The 17866-nt window shown below is 45.9% G+C and overlaps 1 protein-coding gene across 1 annotated transcript; it reads left to right on the forward strand.

Annotated features, from left to right (window-relative positions):
- Positions 1–1064: 1064 nt before the first annotated feature.
- SLC15A3 (solute carrier family 15 member 3) lies at positions 1065–17855 on the forward strand. Its single transcript, XM_028737528.2, has 8 exons — positions 1065–1806; positions 4883–5181; positions 6725–6887; positions 10120–10230; positions 12185–12353; positions 15746–15904; positions 16087–16245; positions 16574–17855. Exons 1-8 carry the CDS (start codon positions 1243–1245, stop codon positions 16705–16707), a joined length of 1758 nt encoding a protein of 585 aa, XP_028593361.2. The 5' UTR covers positions 1065–1242; the 3' UTR covers positions 16708–17855.
- The last annotated feature ends 11 nt before the right edge of the window (positions 17856–17866 follow it).

The following is a 17866-nucleotide window of genomic DNA, read 5'->3' on the forward strand; positions in this document are numbered from 1 at the left end:
AGAACATAATCATTTCTAGGCCTTGTTATTGAGGCAGACCACCTCTCTTTGGCCTGCCATGAGCTAAAGCAGATGTGCATCACCATAGGTAACACTGAGCCCTCAGGACACTTCCAAACCCCTCTCTCCAGCTACACACCCCTTGAGGTTTTCTGCCTGATTGCAAATGTCTCCTTGAGGTATGATAATGACTCTTGCTTGTCTGGATGGAGAGCAGAGAGGGGCAGGTGAGTGTGTACAGTAGCATCCGTCAGGGCTGCATGGGTGCCTTGCTCTCCTGACTTCCCTATGCCATGCATTGCTGCAGGTTACCAAGAGGTGAAGGGGGAAGTCAGTGGGGATCTCCGCACGGTGCAGTGTGCATCGGATTGGCTCTGCTGCTGCACCGCACCGTGCCAGGCTCCCTTTACCTTCTTGGTAACCAGCAGCAACATGTGGCGTTGGGAAGTCAAGAAAGGCATGCAGCTCCACTTGTCAGCCACTACTGTGTGTGTGTAGAAACTAGCCTGCTGTACAAAGGCACACATTTGCATTAATTGCTCTGCTCACTTTGTCTGTCTCTGGCCCTTCCCATCACTGGCTCCCGGAGGTTTGCTCAAAAACGAATTCTGCCTGTAGACTGAAAAAGGCCCTGCATTCCTGGGACACAAGGAGAGACAAATATGGAGATCTGGAGGGAGCTGCTTATTGTTGGTTCCCCCTGGGGATTCCCTGGGTTTGGGAAAGCCTTGAGCAAAATGCCCTCATGTGTGTGTTGGCCGGGGCGGGGAGGGAGGTACTGTTGTAGTTGCCCATTCTCCTTCGTCTCATCTAGTTGTGAGAGCCTCATAGAAAAAGGCTAAACTTTTGGTGGCTGAGGGAGCCAAAGAGCAGTTTTGCTTTGTTTTTAAAGTCAGATAAATGGATTAAAGAGCTGTTGTTGTTTCAAAAACCGCTGTGAGAAGGGATGAAAGATTGTAAAGTGGGAGGGAAGAAAATATGATTGTGACTCATGGGAAAAGGGAACCAGCTCTGCCTCGCAGAAAATGAAAGTTTCCTTTCAGAGAAAAGAGCTGTCATATGACATCTGTATTTGAGCAGAGAAATGAGGAAGTGCAAGGAGCACTGAGAGGCTCTGGAGTAGAAAGAGGATCCCTGGGAAGAAAGACTCGGAGGAAAAGACACGGGCAAGAAAGGGAGAGGCCGAGAGAATAGGCAGGTAGCCAGGCTGATAAAGAACTCGGATCCCAAGGCAGGGCTTGCATGGCCTCGCTGGGGGCCCGAGAGGAGCGGAAGCCCCTCATAAGGCAGGAGGAGGCCCCTGACAGGCCTGCCACATCTCCCTTTGAGGGCAGGAAGACTGCCTGTGCTGCTGTGCTGCTGGTGGAGATTCTGGAGCGAACCGCTTTTTTTGGCATCGTCTCCAACCTCGTCCTGTACCTCAATAGCAGCAACTTCAACTGGGGCGGCGCCCAGTCTTCGCGTGCAGCGTTGCTCTTCTTGGGGGCTTCCTACCTGTTTTCGCCCATCGGGGGCTGGCTTGCAGATGCTTACCTGGGCCGCTACTGGACCATCGCATTCAGCTTCCTGCTCTACTTGCTGTCAGCCTGCCTCCTGCCAGCTGTGGCCTCGCAAGATAGTCGGCTCTGGCTGTGCGGGGAGATGCCAACTTACCCAGTACAACCCGCCTGCAAAAATGGTAGTACGGACTGCAACCAGCAATTGCCAAGTCAATATTGTGCCCCTGTTATGTACAGTGGTCTACTGGTCCTGGCCCTGAGCATCAGCTCTGTCAAAGCCAACCTCACACCATTTGGCGCTGACCAGGTAAGCAGAGATCTGAGCTCACATCTACCCTTCCTATTTAAACAAGAAGGATACCGGTGCACTTTGCTCCTTGTTTCATGGGCTCCTTCTGTCTTTAATATACGTTGTTTGAGTAAACACAATACCTCTGAAATACATTCGAAATGGTTTGGGTTTTTTCCTTTTAAAGAATTCTGGGCACTTTGATTTATTAAAGGTAGCTGGGAATTGTAAATCTGTGAGGGGGAAACCAGAGAACCCAGAATTCTTTGAGGGAAATCATGTATTTTGGATGTGCTTTAAAGGCAAAGTATATATGCAGCCTTTGGCTCATTGTCTCCTGACTCTTGTTCAAAGCAGAATGCATTATTTTAGTTTATTTTTGCATATTACATGATATCCTGCTTTTCAGTACAGATTTTCAGCAATAGCAATACAGTATAAGAAAACGCAACATAAACCTAAATGAATTAAATCAAAAATAGAAAAGGCCTCCAGAAATTGACAAAGTTTTTACCAGCGGCTGAAAAGATAACAGGCTCAGTGTAAAACAAACGTCTCTGGGGAGGGACTTCTAAAGTAGGGGCCCTGACTAAAGCATCTTTTTCAGTATGCTGGCTTTTCTTCTTCTTCAGTAGTTTTTCAATTAAATGTAGCTTTTATCTTTCTATGTGATATTTTCTGGAAAAAAACAATAAAAGCGTTTTCATTTTTTAAAAGTAGAATTATTGTTATTATTATCATCAATAATACTAACAACAATCCACCCTTCACCCTAAGATCCCAGGGTGGGTTATAACAATTAAAACACAATGTTAAAAACAACTTGAAACAACTTGCAATCACAGAAATATAGCAGGTCTTCAAAATAAACATCTAAGCTGTGAAAAGGCAGAAAATCCAAATTCAGGATTCAGCAAAAGTTGTGTAATGAAGAGGCCTCCTCCATGATAAGGGAATTCCTTCTCCTGGGTCTCCAACCCCCTCCCCCCCTAAAAAAAACCTCTGAGGGAAAGAGGCGTTCTTTCAGGTATTTGGGGGCCCAGATTTAGGGCTTTAGCATGAGAATGGTTTCTGATGTCTGTACCAATAGGGTCAGTACTTCTGCCATGCTCAGTTTCTACCCAGAACACCATTAAAACCAAACAAACATGTGTAAAAGCATCTGCAGCCAGGGGTCTTTCAAATTTGTAGGCGATTAGGCAACTTCCTGACTGAGCTCCTTACAAAGAACGAGGAAGAGCAGTTTCTCCTTCCCCCTTGAGAGCGAATTGAATTTCCCTTATCCTGGTCCTAGAATGGAGCTACTTGTCTGCTTGTGGCAGAACTAGAGCTAAACCGGATTATTCTCCCCAAGTTCTCCATGCTATTTGTGGGTTGCAAAATTGGGGGATGGGGGCAATATTACCAAATATTATTGGTGGGTTTATTTATTTGTTTTATGACCTGCTTCCCAGCTTTGGATATTGGTGGGTGAAGGAAGCAGTGGGCTAAGAGAGGACTGGAAGGAGTAGGGGCCAAGCCCATTGCTTCCTTCAACTATATTAAGCAACACTATTTTATTGTTTAATAAAATCTTAAATGATAGAAGGGTGTAGCTCAGTGGCAGAGCATCTGCTCTGCATGCAGACGGTCACAAGTTCAATCCTTGGCATCTGGTAGGACTGGGAAAGACCTTTAATGCTAGAGAGGCATTGCCAACTGGTGTAGAGACAATACTGAGCTAGATGGACAAGTGGCCTTACTTGGTATCGGCCAGCTTGCTGTGTTCTTATTAAAGCTAGATCCACGGCTGTGCCAACATTTAATGGATAACAAAATTCAGGAGGCCATTTTGGTAAATATCCTCCAGAATACAGCTGAAATTCCCCAACAAAACACAAAAAGAGCTTGCTGGATTAGGCCATTGACCCATTTTAGTCTAGCATTCTGTTCTCACAGTAGCCAACCAACAAGCAAGACTGGAACACAACAGTCCTGTCCTGCAGAGTCAGAGCATTGCCATCACAAACCCTCCAAGTGTCTCTATTTTCCAGGGACGTCCCTGATTTAGAGAAGCTGTCCTGGATTCTGATTTGATCCCAGATTGGCAATCCTGTATAGAGAAGGTTTCTTTTAATGTTAATGTTTTATTGTGTTTTTATATATGTTGGGAGCTGCCCAGAGCGGCTGGAGCAACCCAGTAAGATGTGTGGGGTATAAATAATAAAATTATCATGGAATGGGACATCCCTATTTTCATCGGAGAAATGTTGGAGCGTATGGCATAATGGCTGGTAGCCTTTGATAGCTCTTTCCTTCGTGAAAACAAAAGGGCCAAGCTTCAAAAGGAGTTTGAAAAATAGAAACCATGTAAGAAATTTATTTTCTGAATAAATCTGGCTTGGTAGACAGACCAGTAGAATGGCTTTGCCCCCCCCCCCCAAAAAAAAAATAATGCAGGAGAGGTTCAGTGTAGCTCCTGCAGTACTGATTGTCCCACCTTGTCCAGAACATTCGAGGTTAACCTTTCATCACCTCTAGTTTTTAGATTGCGTCTTCACAGTTACTTGGTAGCTCCAAAGCCAGCACCCTCAAAATGTGGTATAGGGAGATGCTAAAGAGACGATATAGTGCTCTCCTCCTCAAACTCCCACCCACCATCCAGTTTTTGTGCATCTTCATCAAAGCTGTCCTACCCCACCCACTTCCCCATAATTGTTCACAAGCCAAGAAGAAGAGTCCTTGCCTCCCTTGCAGTGGATAAGTCTTCTCCTCACCAGGGTTTGGTGTGTCAGGATACAGCTGCCTCTGTCAAAATCGACCTCAGGGCCCCCTTGGTTTGCACCTCATTCAAATATCTTTTGTGGTATCCCACAAAAGAGTTTTCCATGTGTGCACATCAGCCTTGCAAATAAGACCACAACAGTTATCAACCCCTGTAAATGTTTACTAGTCCTAGTCCACTTATACTTGGATGGAAAGGACCCAATGTCTTTCAGGTTTTAAATATATCCCTTGTTGGTCACATGGAGACAATTCTTACAGGGATAAGTCACACAAGCAACTTGTCTGTCAGAACATGGTCTCACTCCCCTGTGCTTTTAAAAATTTGAAGGTGACGGACCGTGGCCGGGATGCCACCCGACGTTTCTTCAACTGGTTCTACTGGAGCATTAATATTGGGGCTGTGATCTCTCTGCTGGTGATTGCCTTCATCCAGCAGAATGTGGACTTCCTTATTGGCTATGCCATCCCTGCTGGCTGCCTGGCCCTGGCCATCATCGTCTTCCTCCTGGCTGCCCCCACCTTTGTCACAAAGCCTGCGGCTGGCAGTCAAGTCTACCCCATGTTCCAGTTGGCCCTCCAGAAAAGCTGCTGTGGCCAAGCAATCCAGAAGATGACCACCAAAACCAGGTAAAGCAGAGGATATCTCTTTCGGCTGGCCAAGGCCATTTACCCTATGGAACTTTCCTCTGAACAGTGCTGGATATGCGCTTGGGACTGGCATGAGCACCACTCAAAAAGCATGTGTGTAGCAGCTGGTTTAAAAAACAAAACAAAACTTCTTTAGATCAGTCAGAAAGGGTTAAGCATTACCTTCCGGCAAGGAGTTACCCTTTACCTAGACGGCATTAACACAGTGCAGGTGTACAGATACAGCAAATGAGATGGCAGAATCTTGAGGGAATTATGGACTTTACCACTTTAGGATGCAAGTAGGGGGTGATATTAAAAAAACAGGGTCCACCAGATAAAATGGTTCTTGTTTGGTCTGTTCTCTATGATGCTAGCTTTCTACTTTCAGAGAGTTTCTTAAAAACACACACACACAAACAAAATAATTTTTTTAAATGGCATCCCCTGCTACAGTCTGAAGTAATACAGCCTATTTGACCTCTTTATTCTGCTGCATTTTGAGACAAGGCCACATAAACTTATCCTAAGGGAATAGCTTCTTAATTAATTTAATATTCTATTTTTTTCCATAATCTAGTGGAAAAAAGCACAGTGAAAATGTGACTAGTGAAGCTGAGCCCTGAAATCATTGGGAGCTCTCATATTATTTGGTTGGTCCACTTGTGTTGTGTGGAAAGGGACCATATAAAAAGACCCCTCAAGAAGGGTGGAAAGTATCTTCCAGTTGCAGTAGGTGAAGCAATGCATGCTTCTCACTCACCAAGTGCACTGGAATCTGCCAGATAAGATACTGAGTCAGGCCATTAGTCCTTCGAGAGCAAGGGTTCTCCAGATGGTTCTCCAGATGGTGTTTGAGTTCCCATTATTCCTTACTACAGACCATTTCTGAAGGGTCTGATGGGAGCTGTAGTCCAACAACACCTGGAGGGCTACAGGGTTCCCCATTCATGGACTAGCCCAATATTGTTTGCACTGACTGGCAGCAGGTTTGCCAAAGTTTCGGATGGGTTTTTCTTTGCTCTGCCTAAAAATGTCAGGAATTGAACCTGGAACCTTCTTCATCCAAAGCATATGCTTCACCACCCACAGAACTCTCCTTACAGCAAACATGGGAAACATGTGGTCCTCCAGATGTTGTTGAACTACAGTCCTTGACCATAGGCCGTGCTGGCTGTGGCTGATGAGAGTTGTGGCCCTCTATGTTATCTGGTGCCAAGTTTCCTATCCCTTACAGCAGGGCAGGAGAAGCAACAATTCTCACTCTACTTCCAACCCATAGGAATGCACTCCCAGGGCCAAGGCTGAAAGGGACTGTGGTCTTTGTGGGAAATAGATGGGTGCTTTGTCCAACGTTGAACAGGTTGTTGAGTTCTGGGAAATGTCACTTCAGGCTCTGTAATAACAGTCTTGATTCCTATAAATGAAGTGAAACTGCTATTTGGGGATAAGAAGCCCACAAGAACTCATTTGAAGCCTGGAGTGTGACCCTGGTCATGTTATAAAAGCCCTGAAACACTTTTGCTGTTCCTTTTATCTACAGAACACACAGTAACCAGTCAGAAGCCGAGGCTAATGGCTCACTTCCAGGCCCAAGGACCCAGCCTGTGGGGATGTCACATGAGAATATTGCCAACTTCCAAGTGATCATGAAGATCCTACCTGTGTTGCTCACTCTCATCCCGTACTGGATGGTCTATTTCCAGGTAGGGCATGGCACTGTTTCCCAATTCTGGTCTGAAGCCCTGATCCGTTTAGTGCAGGTATGGGGAAGCTGTGGCCCTCTGGATGTTGCTGAACTACAGCTCGCAGCATCCCTGACTGTTGACCATGCTGGCTTGGGCTGATGGGAGTTGGAGTCCCAAAACATTTGGAGGGTTACAGCTTCCCCATACCTGGTTTAGTGGCTGAAGTTAGAAGGAGTGGAAGGTTAAAGGATGTCCTTTCATTGCCAAAATGTTCTTAAACCATGTGTGACTTCATACTTTCATAATAATAGCACATAATAGTAATAGTGTGGTACAGGAACTCTCTCCATTTGGTCACTTTGCACTAAGCATGAAGCTTGGTCTTTGGCCTACATAAGCTCTGCCCCATCCTTAGCAGGGAAGCAAATTCAACTAGGATTGCAACCCACTGTGCATTCATGTGGGCTCAAGTCCAAACTTAGTTCCAAGCAAACTTGCATAGGGTGATCAGACTGCAAGGTTCCTAGCAGGGCTAGATTTGGACCTTTAGAGGCCCTAAGCACTTAAAGGATTTGGGTTCCCTCTTCTATATCTAATTCAAAATATGAACAATAAAAAACCATAAAATAAAATTTATTTTTTGAAATGAAATGAAAGATGGGAAATAACGTTTAGTTTTATATATTTGTGTAAATAATGTTTGTGTTTGTTCAGCTGCACCATATGGTCCATGGTAAATCTGGCAATGGGAAATTTCTGTGGTGACCCCCTTCCCTTGGTGCCCTAAGGAGGGGCTATAGAAAAAACAGGGTGTCTGCCTGTTTCATTTCCCCCTTGGTTCCTGTTGGCTTTTACAGCACAGCTGTAAAGTTGACAGGCAGTTACTATAAAGTGAAATGAAATGCACATTAAAAGCAAAGCTATGGAAGCAGAGGTGTTTCTATTCCCGTACATTTTTTCCAACAAGGTCATAAATCCTTGTTTGTAGGTGAGTAGGTTGCCAGGAAAATGTGAAACCATTTATCCCAAAGAGATATTTGCGAGGGAAAAGGAGCAAGCGTGGCGACAACAATAAAACAGATTATTCTAAATGTTAAAAATTGCTTAGGAGGATGTCTGTTTTGATACAAGCTCATGGTGTTTCCATACTACACGGTTTCGCTAATCCACTCTGAGGTGCTATGGCACTAAGTCAGCTGTTGAGAGAGGTCTTCCTTCTCCAAGTCACCAGGCATCTCAGCAGAGATAGGGAACTTCCAGGTGTGGCTGGACTCCATTTGCTATCACCCCTGACTGTTGGCTATGCTGGGTGGGCTTAATGGGAGTTGGAATCCAACAACAGAGGGCTACAGATTACCTCCCCCTAGCATTCTTTTTAATGAATCCGTTTAATAATATGCCTTTTAACTGATTAACCAATTCATAATTAAAATCAGAGTTGCACCAAAATGGGACGAGGATACACATTGCACAGAATACATGGCCTCTTATGTAATCAAACACACCTGGACACACTTTCACTGATTGCTGGGGATAGGTCTGCAAAACAGTGGGGAAATGGTACCTCATTCTGAGTAAAAGTAGGTGCCCTTGCTGTGGTTGGCTTTGTGATGTCATCATGTAGCTAAATCTGATTGGCCAACTATAAGGCAACCAATCCCTGAGGTGCTCAGATAATGAATTTCACTGTTCCTGCAGCATCTGCCCTGCAGATGGCTGGGAGACCAATGTGTATTGAAGACCCATGGATGGATAAGGGCACATCAAATAAAACCCTGTGCATCTGTTTATTTATAAGGACTTTCAAAGTTTGTTAGTTTGTGTAGGCATGTGCTACATTTACATCCCTGACTTTGCTCTATGACGGAACTCACGGTGGCATACAAGGGTTCTCCCCAGATGTTCTCCTCCAGGTGTTCTTCCCATCCAAGCACTGACCAGACCCAGGCCTGTAAACATAGCCACCAAAATTTGGTGCCTTGGTGCCTTGGTTCTCTGGGTGACTCCTGGGGGCCAGGGCATTTCGGGGCTCCTCAGTGGTTTTTTTGAGGGGGTGGGACCCTCAATGTTCAGAGGGCCATGCACATGACATCAGGAGATCGCATTGGGCCCCCTCAAATATCTGGAGAAGCTGGCCCTTCTGCCTGCAAAGCTTCAACTAAGTGGCTGCATAATGGGACTCAGACCAGAACTTGGGCCCTACGTTCCTGTTTTCCGTACTTTATTAGTGTTTCAGGTCTGCAACATATCCTTTGCTTGCAATGGATGAATAAGAGTTTATTGCAAATTCAACTAAGTTGTTTTGGGGTTTGTTTGTTTTTTGCAGTTGTGACCCCACTCCTGTGTTTTTGTTTCCCTTACTTAAACCCTCTTCTGGCCTCAAGAGACATTTCTTCATGGTTCTGGCTGCTTTATAGGACAGAAGTTAGGGGGTTTTGTACCATGCACAGGATTTGGGTGATAATTTCCACTTTTGTAGCAGAGGCAGCCGAATATGCAAATACAATCAGATCTGCATATCTAGCCACCAGGGAGAGAACACATTAAATGTTTCTTATTGGCATTTAATATGATCAGGGATTTAAACAGCTCTGGCTGGCTTTATTAGATGCATTATTTGTGAGTTTCAGGGAGACTTGTTATCACTGACAATGATTTAAGAGTTCCTGAATTTTACAACAGATTCATCTGTTTGTAAAGTTGGTGCGAAATTGTTTCCTTATTTCTTCACATCAAGGAATAACACAAGAATAGTTGTCTGTATGTGGTGGGCATTGCCAATGACGTCCAGACATTTGATCACCACAGAGCTTATACCAGTGGTTCCCAAACTTTTTTGGTTCCATAAACTCACTCCCAGTGCTGCTTACTCTACCATAGGAGAAGCTTTATTAGTACTTTGCATGCCCCACTAAGGAAGATAATAACACAATAAAATTGAAAGCAGTAACAATTATTTGCAAATTTATTAAAAATCCAGTATTAACTATTTAGTTTAGTTAATTCAACGAAATTGATTAGCTTGATCCAGATATATCAGCTGCTCAAAATCTGATTGTCATTTACACTTCCAGTGCTTCCCTGCTGCCCCCTTGCCTCTTAACACCCCCCCACACACACTAATCCCCCCCTTTGGGAACCACTGGCTTAGACCTTGACAGTCAGCTGGGTTGGGGTCAATCAAAGACTCGAGATCTTTCTCGCTGAGCATATATACCTTTAATGGCATTCCTCTTGTCTCGCGTTTTAGATGCAGTCAACCTACTACCTGCAGGGTCTGCACCTCTACATCCCCAACATCTTTCAGAAGAGTCAGCAGAACAACAGTGCTTTCTCAGTGGCCACAGATGGTCACTACACGGTAGGCCATGAAAACAATGCTGTGTGATTTCGTTAGACCTTGAGAAGATGGTGTAAGACTGTCCAGCCCAGACGACAGAGCTTGTGCCAAGCTCTGTGCTTTAAGAAGGGGACAAGCTGTGGTGACTTGGGTCACATTGTGACAGATGTGGCACCCATCACAACAAATGTCTCTTATAAGTGGAGGAGATATGGGTGCTCAACAGCTCCAATAAAGAGGCTGATCCTGTGGTGAATGTGTTAAGGAACAACAGGGCTTCTTCAGGGAAGGGACATAAAGCAACAGCCTGGTTCTGCCCAGAGCAACATTCCTCCTCCTCTGCAACAGCCCAGGCACAACCCCTGTTTTTATAGGCAGAATAGCTGCTGACAAGCTGCATGTGACTCTGGCAATGATAACAGGCCTCAGACACCACAAACAGAAGAGAAATTGTTCCACTTCCCCTCAGGCCCCAAACTGTGTTGTGCTAAGCTAAGGGGAAAGTTGAGATAGGAGTAAGGATGGGAGGCATATGCAGGAGAGAATGAGGGATTTTGGGAACAGAACTCAGGCATTCATGTTGGCTTTGGACTTCTTTCTTAAGGGAATGCCCTTCTATTTCATGAATAGGAAGAAGTCTCTTTTATTTGAAGGACTTAAACTGCATTGATTTCTCCCTCCTCCCATCCTTTTCTGATTTTGCTTGCCCATCTCCTCAGCTTGGTAGCTGTGGTGCTTTTATTACTGTTTCTCAACTTCATTCTGGGGAAAGCAACCTTAGAATATGCAGCCATGATCCATATAGTGGTCTCTGGAAATCTGTTGAAAAAATGTATGTGTGGGTCCATTTCCTTCTTGCAGGGAGCCAACCATACGCAGAGATTGCCATGAACAGGACTCTGCTTTTTGCACACTCTGTAAAACACTCTGTTGTGGGGAATATGATAAAAGCATGATCATGTAATTGGATTGCTTGTATACAACCAACCCATGATAATCAGGGGTGAGAAAGCACACAGTGATATTGGGCAGCCACTACATGTTTAAAAGGGATGCGGGTGGTGCTGTGGTCTAAACCACAGAGCCTAGGGCTTGCCGATCAGAAGGTCGGCGGTTTGAATCCCCGCAACGGGGTGAGCTCCCGTTGCTCGGTCCCTGCTCCTGCCCACCTAGCAGTTTGAAAGCATGTCAAAGTGCAAGTAGATAAATAGGTACCGCTCCGGCAGGAGGGTAAATGGCGTTTCCATGCGCTGCTCTGGTTTGCCAGAAGTGGCTTAGTCATGCTGGCCACATGACCCGGAAGCTGTCTGCGGACAAACGCCTGCTCCCTTGGCCTATAGAGCGAGATGAGCACCGCAACCCCAGAGTCGTCCATGACTGGACCTAACAGTCAGGGGTACCTTTATCTTTACCTTACATGTTTTGAAGGTTGTACCAATAGGCCACGGCAGTCGGGGTCAGTTGACACAACCAGATTAGAGCATTCAAAAATGTTAGTTGAGCAGAAGCAGTCCTGTGGTTCCTTCATCAGTTTGCAACTCAACCCACTTACCACAGCAGGGCAGCCATTCCTAGCACAGTAAATAATGGTGGGATTGTGAGGGGTGAGCATTTGGGAGAAGCAATGACACCAGGTGTTGAAAGTGTTGCTGAACTCTGCATGGACCCACTCACTGTGACAGTATGGTGGTGTGTAAAGTCCATTTGCATCTCCATAGAATCCAAGCCTATTGCAGGACATCCCATCAAACAGGTGTTCCCACATCCTCTAGCTCCATAGAAGTGTCAATGGTATCTGTAAGCAGAGCTTTTTTCAGCTGGAACTCACTGGTACTTAGTTCCAGCACCTCTCAAGTGGGCACCATAGCCATTATAAGAGAATAAGAGAGGCATTCATGGTGAGTTCCTGCACCTCCTCTTCTAGAAAAAACAACACTGTCTGTAAATATATCTGAAGTGTGCTCTCTCTCTCCAGTTCCCAGATGCCTGGCTCCTTCTAGCTAATGTGGTGGTTCTGCTGGTCCTGGTCCCACTAAAGGACCGGGTCATAGACCCATTCCTGGCAAAGAGGAAGCTATTGCCTTCAGCACTGAAGAGGATGGCTCTAGGCATGTTCTTTGGGCTTGCCTCAGTTGTTGTTGCAGGTGAGTCATACATTCATCTGTATCAATCCCAACCGCTTCCAGACAGGCAGGGCCATAGCTAGGGGGTGGTGAGGAAGGCCCCTGTCAGGGGCACAGGCAAGGGGGTGCACACACAAAATTGGCTAAAAAATATGTCCATAAATAAAAATATTGATTATTGCCTCATAAGAAAAGATTTTAAATAAAGGGTCTTTATATGAAGTGTGGGGCCCTGTTTTCCCCTATTTTTTTCTGTCCCACATTCCTTTTTCTTTAAATTTCTGTGGCTAGGGGGTGCAATCTGGACAGTTCTGCCAGGGCCACAAGATCACCTAGCTATGGCTCTGCAGGCAGGTAGCTCCAGGGGTGGAGGAAGGAGGGTGCTGTAGTGGTGGACCGTCCTGGGTGTCATTACTGAGGGGGGTGACAAAATGCCAGGCACCACTCACCACACGGCCTGCAGCGTGCCCGAGCCACGCATCTCTCCTGGGAGAGACACGGTGGCTTGGGTGCACGCAGGCTCCCACACTGCCCAAACGGTCCGCCCACTGTGGGGCAGCTGAGGGGGAGGAGGCAGATAGACTCCTTTGAGGCCCCACAGAGTGTCCTGCCCCGGCTGGTCCTGCCCCATGGACGGAATGCACGCCGCCCCAGGCACCCAACTGGCTTGCTCCACCGCTGGGTAGCTCCAAGTGCCACCCAATCATTGCTCTTCCATTGTATCTACCACTGCAATTGCAATGGACTTTATGTATCTCACTGTGTTCTGTCCTCATCAGTGGGCATGAGTTTTGTGAATGGAACCATTTGAAACTTAGCACACATTCACTATAACCCTTGTGGGTGCCATTATAACCCCATGTTACTTTTTAAATTGATGTTTTAATTATATCACTAAAACACCTTTCCAAGTTTTATTAAAAACATTGAAAGAGATAACAGGGGTAATACACCATACTGCCGCAATTCTTCAATAATGTTCTGACCCTACATTACAGTGTTATAATGCTAGATCTTTCTTTCCTGGATCCCCCCCCCCAATGTTATCCCTGGAAACACATTTTAGTGATAATTAAAACAAAAACAAAAACAGAGTAATAAAATGGTCTCACCACAAATATTATAAATAATAAATGAATGTGAGCAATGACAGGTTCAATCTCTCAGTATGTTACTGTCCCACATCAAACCCCCACTCTTTAAGAAAGATGGAAGAGTAGCACTAAACGCATCTGCACATGTGGAGATTGTGCTGCTTTCCCATTCTTCGGGCGGGGTGGGGGGAGCTTGGCATTCTGTGTTCTGAGGGAAGATGGAAGAATAACAGGAAAAATAGAGGAAGACAATAACGGGATGGCAATGCTTCCTGCAGAAAGTGATTGACTAATGCACGGCAATTCTAAAGTAAATGCCTCATAAGGGAAGCACTCCCCCGTTCCTATTTTTAGAGTAAAACCAGTTGAGCCCAAAGCATAAAAGATAATAGGTTTATCAGCCACCTTGCTCCAGTAGAATCAGAAACAAGGCTTCAGGAATAAGGAATGCTATTTTATCAGTTCCAGGAATCGATTTGTATTTCATGAAATAGCATGCATTACAGTTGTCCTGTGATTATACTACTTCACAATGCAGATGGGAAATTGTACTCAGTTACCAGTACTTAAAAAATAGCACCCTGGGGAGAAAGCTAGGCTGTAACCCTGCATTGTGACATGTTATCCTTCCTTGGGAAGGGAACCTTTGTTACAAAGTGCATTCAGTCATGCCTTACACACACAAATACATACTACTCACTTACTACTAGAAGGACTATACAATCTGATTTTTTCTGAAGACCTGCCCCGAGCGTTGCAGTCCAGATGTCCAGGTTGCAATGCAAATGTCAGGATGCTTTAGCCAGTGCTGATTGCCCACTAGGCCTGGCAATCATCAGCACAGGCTGTGCAGTCCATATAGCTGCTTCCTTACAGTGTGCGCAGGGGTGCCCCAGGTCAAAGACGCCAATGTTACCCTAGCACATTTTCTGCCTAATGAGCATTACTGTGGCCAGTTGACATCATCAGGGCATGCTCACAATATATAGATATAGATTCATTCCAAACCCTGGCAAGGCTTTGTAGAGCAGCAGGGCCATCTTCCATGGCTGGAAGATGGAGAAGGGCAGGACAATTGCTGCATCAGCCCAGCACAAGGGGAGGGGGAATTAAATTGCTCTCCCCCTTGTTAGAAATGCCCGACCCGGAGGCCAGTTGGAAATTCCTGCAGAAGCATCTAATGACCCAGTTCTGGACATTTGCAGCATCTGGGAAACTCCTCTAGAACTTCACGCTGTTGCTGACATTTAATGTCTTGACTGGGAGCGAGACTGTACTGCTTCCCTGGTTGTCTTATGTAAGCCCAGTTTAGTCATGAGATGCCTGGCATGGTCTGAGGAGTCAGGAGCCAGGTTTGCCCTCACAATGAAAGGACAATTAGGAACGCCTCCGTATAACTGAAACACCATGTATGTTCCATTCTTCCCTCATGCTAACGAGTTTGTGGGTGCCAGGCACCTCTAATCCCTGGATCCAGGGTTCAGGAAACTTGATTAAAATATAAGCCAGGCTAGCTTCTTCGTGAGGTAATCACCATCAAGAGAGAACAAAGGAAAGGCGACGAGCCATTAAGAAAGCAGTGGAGAGGGGGCTCTGTGCTGGATTGCAAATGGGTGGGGCTCTTAGATAGTGAGAAGGACAAAGCCTGTTTCTTAGAGAGCAGAGCTTTTTGAGGAGTGACCTAGAATAGGGAAAAGTTGCAGACTGGAAAGGCAGAGCGAGAGAGAGTCATGGCTGATTTCTGCTTGAATCCAAGGCAATGGCTATGAGAGAAACAAGACCCTTTTGAGGTGTTAATGTTGTGAATCTCTCTATCGTAGGCTCAGGTTGCATATATGTGTAAATAACTATATTTCATAAAGACACCACAGTCTCCGCTGTGCCTCATTTACAAAAGGAAACAGAGGCACCAGGTAAGCACATGGAACCCCTGGAATCTCACACTGCTCAGAGATTGGGGTGGCATGCAACTTTATGTTCCATTCTTTCCTGATCCCCTTTTGTGCTACACTCCCTGTCTCTCAGTCATTATGACCCTTAAAGAACCATTTACACCTCTTGCAATTGTGGCATGATAAGGACTCATTGAAACAGCAATCTGAGGAGGAGGGGAGATTCATTTGAAGCATTAATTGGCAAATGGGAAAGTGCACAGAAGTGTACCACATGGCTCTCTTTTAAGCTGTTAGCTGGTGGAATACTCTCATTAAAGGAACAGCAAATGGTCCTGTACACACAGAGGCATGGCCTATGATTAAATATATCCCATCTGTGAAATGCATCATTCCTATGGGTCTAAAGGTTGCTTCTGCTCAATAGGTGTTCTGGAGTCTGAGCGTCTGAAATACGTGAACAACAATGGGACCATCTCACAGAGAATTGGGAAGGATGTTTACAATGCAGCCCCGCTCTACATCTGGTGGCAAATCCCTCAATACCTGCTCATTGGAATCAGCGAAATCTTTGCCAGCATTCCTGGTAAGCAGCACAGAAGAGTTTTCTATGGCACTAGCAAGCTTGGAACTGCACACAAGGGGAAAAGCTGCTGGGAGGGGGTCAATGGAAGCCTAAATACTGCTGTGGTTTATGGAGCCTTGAACAATGGTTTAAAAATAGCTGGTACCTTGCTCTTCGGGTTAACCAACACTCCTTTCTCCCAGGGCTGGAGTTTGCCTACTCAGAAGCTCCCAAATCCATGCAAGGAGCCATCATGGGTCTCTTCTTCTTCATTTCCGGTGTGGGATCACTTTTAGGATCTGGCCTCCTGACATTGCTCTCTTTGCCGGCCGATGGCTGGATGCACTGCCCAGAGGATTTCGGTAAGTGATACAACATCTGCTGCCCTTTAGCTACAAGTAGCGGGTAAAATCTGACTGCAAGGAGAGTTAAAGGGCCTCTTGACATGCCCCTCCTAGGGTCTGGGCTTTGGCCTATGTCCGAGTTATAACGGCAGGGCAGTGTAGGCAAGAAAGGAACCTGGTGTGTCTGAGAGGTTGCAAAGAAGGTATGTTGTCAGGAGGCTGCTGTAGACAGAGAATACGAGGAAAGAATTGCCTGGAGTGGTGAATGCTGCAGTCCCTGGCAATGGGACTCCCTGCTGCTAGCCTGCTTTGTATACACTAATGGGTCTCCCTTTTTCTCCCCTAGGGAACATTAACAACTGTCGGATGGATTATTATTTCTTCCTGCTGGCCGGGATTCAGACAGTAACCTGTGTCCTCTTTGTCTGGATCTCCATCCGCTATGAGCGCCTCCGCTCTGCTGGCCGTGAGGGCAACTAACATCCTCTGCCTTCTTCTTCCACCGGGACTGCAAAGAGGCGCCAGAGTCCCCTGGATCTCAGCATGCTGCAGAATCCCCACCACTGTAGCCTATATGGTTAACTGCTGGGACGTTGCAGAGGCCAATGGTATATAAAAGGATTAGAGAAATTAATTGGGGATAGAGCCGTCAGTGGCAACCAGCCAAAGACGACAACCGCACGTTCAAAGTGTCATTAACGTCTTAGTCCTTGAAGCTGAGCCCGGGGAACCCAAATTAATTATCCCGGGATATAAGCCACTGTGACTAAGTCCCACAGACCTGTTCTCTGACCTGGCAAAGCTGCTCTTGCTGCTGTGAGTGCTTAACATTCCTTTTGCAGCTCAGCTGTCCTTTTTGGTGGCAGGATTAAACCCAAAAATAAGAGAGGAGTTCTCCCTGTATCTCTCCTCCCTCTACCCCCTCCCCCCATGCCCAAGCCAATGACAAAACCATTCTGTCTTTAAGCCACTGTGCAGCCTTCTTGAAAGTCACCTCCTCGGGGAAATTATTCTCTCTGGCCAAGGGTGAGTATAGCAAATGGAGATGTGGCTGGTGATGGGTTAAGACATCAGATATATACAGCAAAGCTTTTCAGGCAACGAGATCTGGTGTGGAGGGATCCACAGTCCTCTTCTGAGAATGGACATGGCCTTTAAGGTGGGTACCATCAGTTACTAAGAGCCAGTTTTGTCACAGAGAAAACAACACCGGTTGCCCTGCTTCTGGGGGGCATGGCTTCTGTTGCATGAAAAAACGAAAGTGGTGGGCCTGGGATTTGAAGAGCACAACAGTGTTCATGGGATGGGCCCAGAGAAGATGGAAAGGAATGGCACCTGTGGAATGGGGACTTCCTGACTGCTCCCTCCCACCTCACGGCATCCCTTAGACACAAACATCCAGCAATGGCAGGGACTGCAATGGGACACGGAAATCAGAGGAACCTGACAGGGGTGTCTTGGGGAAGCTTTAAGTACTTTAAGACCTCTGTGGATCCAAGCACTTGTATTTTGAACTTTTGCAATGTGAACCTATGTCACTTCATTTTACATGTGGGGAATACAGGGATAGATTTATATTGTGGAATGGAAACATTGGTCACTTTCAATTAAAAAAAACAATCACCCAATGTGTTTCTGA

The sequence above is a fragment of the Podarcis muralis genome, chromosome 1 (assembly GCF_964188315.1).
Source record: "Podarcis muralis chromosome 1, rPodMur119.hap1.1, whole genome shotgun sequence".
NCBI lineage: Eukaryota > Metazoa > Chordata > Lepidosauria > Squamata > Lacertidae > Podarcis > Podarcis muralis.